Here is a 235-nt window from a genome sequence, read left to right as displayed (position 1 = left end):
AGCCCCCCACCCACCGCCCGACCCTGGCGCGGGGATGAGGTGGTGGCCAACCAGCACCGCCTGCCTGAGCAACCCCTGCTCCACCACCAACATGAGCTCCTCAGCCCCCCACCCACCGCCCGACCCTGGCGCGGGGATGAGGTGGTGGCCAACCAGCACCGCCTGCCTGAGCAACCCCTGCTCCACCACCAACATGAGCTCCTCAACAGCTACTACATCCACCGCCGGCCGGATC

At 69.4% G+C, this 235-nt stretch overlaps 1 protein-coding gene across 1 annotated transcript in view; it reads left to right on the top strand.

Annotated features, from left to right (window-relative positions):
• Positions 1 to 235, top strand: part of COL18A1 (collagen, type XVIII, alpha 1) — a 9244-nt gene that overhangs the window by 8092 nt on the left and 917 nt on the right. Inside the window, 1 exon segment of the mRNA XM_010186529.1 lies at positions 52 to 228. Within this exon segment, the coding sequence (XP_010184831.1) occupies positions 52 to 228 (177 nt within the window).

The sequence above is a fragment of the Mesitornis unicolor genome, unplaced genomic scaffold (assembly GCF_000695765.1).
Source record: "Mesitornis unicolor isolate BGI_N332 unplaced genomic scaffold, ASM69576v1 scaffold30116, whole genome shotgun sequence".
Taxonomy (NCBI): Eukaryota; Metazoa; Chordata; class Aves; order Mesitornithiformes; family Mesitornithidae; genus Mesitornis; species Mesitornis unicolor.
The sequence above is the reverse complement of the archived record's forward strand: the minus strand, read 5'-3'. Positions and strand labels throughout refer to the sequence as shown.